We start from the raw sequence: 469 nt of genomic DNA, 5'->3' as shown, positions 1-469 counted from the left end.
ATGCCCCGTAGCCTTGTGGCTTCATCTGGACTCACTCCAACAGTTCCACATCTCTCTTGTGTGGAAGTCCCCAAAGCTGGATGCAGAACTGCAGGTGGGGTCTCACAAGAGCAGAGTGGAGGTGGAGAATCACCTGCTGGTCATACTGCTGGTGATGCAGCCCTCATACAGTTGGCTTTCTGGACTGCAAGCGTACGTTGCTGGGTCATATTGACTTTCTTGTCAACCAGCACCCCCAAGTTCTTCTCCTCAGGGCTGCTCTCAATCCAGTCTCCCCCAGCCTGTAGCTGCGCCTGGGATCTGGCCAGCCTGGGTGCCATTTGCCACACCAGTGTCGAGTGGAGCCACTGTTCCCCCCAGCCCCACATGGGGGACACGGGGAGATGGAGGTGCTGTGTCCCTGCAGGAGGTACTGGTCGGCAATTCAACTCACCCGACTCTCCAGGACCCTGCAGTTCTGCCGGCGCGG

The 469-nt window shown here is 58.4% G+C and overlaps 1 protein-coding gene across 1 annotated transcript in view; it reads right to left on the bottom strand.

Moving 5' to 3' along the window:
* The window catches only part of RARRES2 (retinoic acid receptor responder (tazarotene induced) 2), a gene marked incomplete at its 5' end in the record, with an annotated part of 1191 nt that extends 728 nt beyond the window's left edge, over positions 1 to 463 (bottom strand). The window contains one exon of the mRNA XM_010011791.1: positions 434 to 463. Coding sequence (XP_010010093.1) covers positions 434 to 463 — 30 coding nt within the window. The remainder of the gene's footprint in view (positions 1 to 433) is intronic.
* Positions 464 to 469: the final 6 nt, after the last annotated feature.

Source organism: Nestor notabilis, unplaced genomic scaffold (genome assembly GCF_000696875.1).
Source record: "Nestor notabilis isolate BGI_N333 unplaced genomic scaffold, ASM69687v1 scaffold25193, whole genome shotgun sequence".
Taxonomy (NCBI): domain Eukaryota; kingdom Metazoa; phylum Chordata; class Aves; order Psittaciformes; family Psittacidae; genus Nestor; species Nestor notabilis.
Note: the sequence above shows the minus strand (reverse complement) of the source record. Positions and strands in the feature narration are given on the sequence as shown.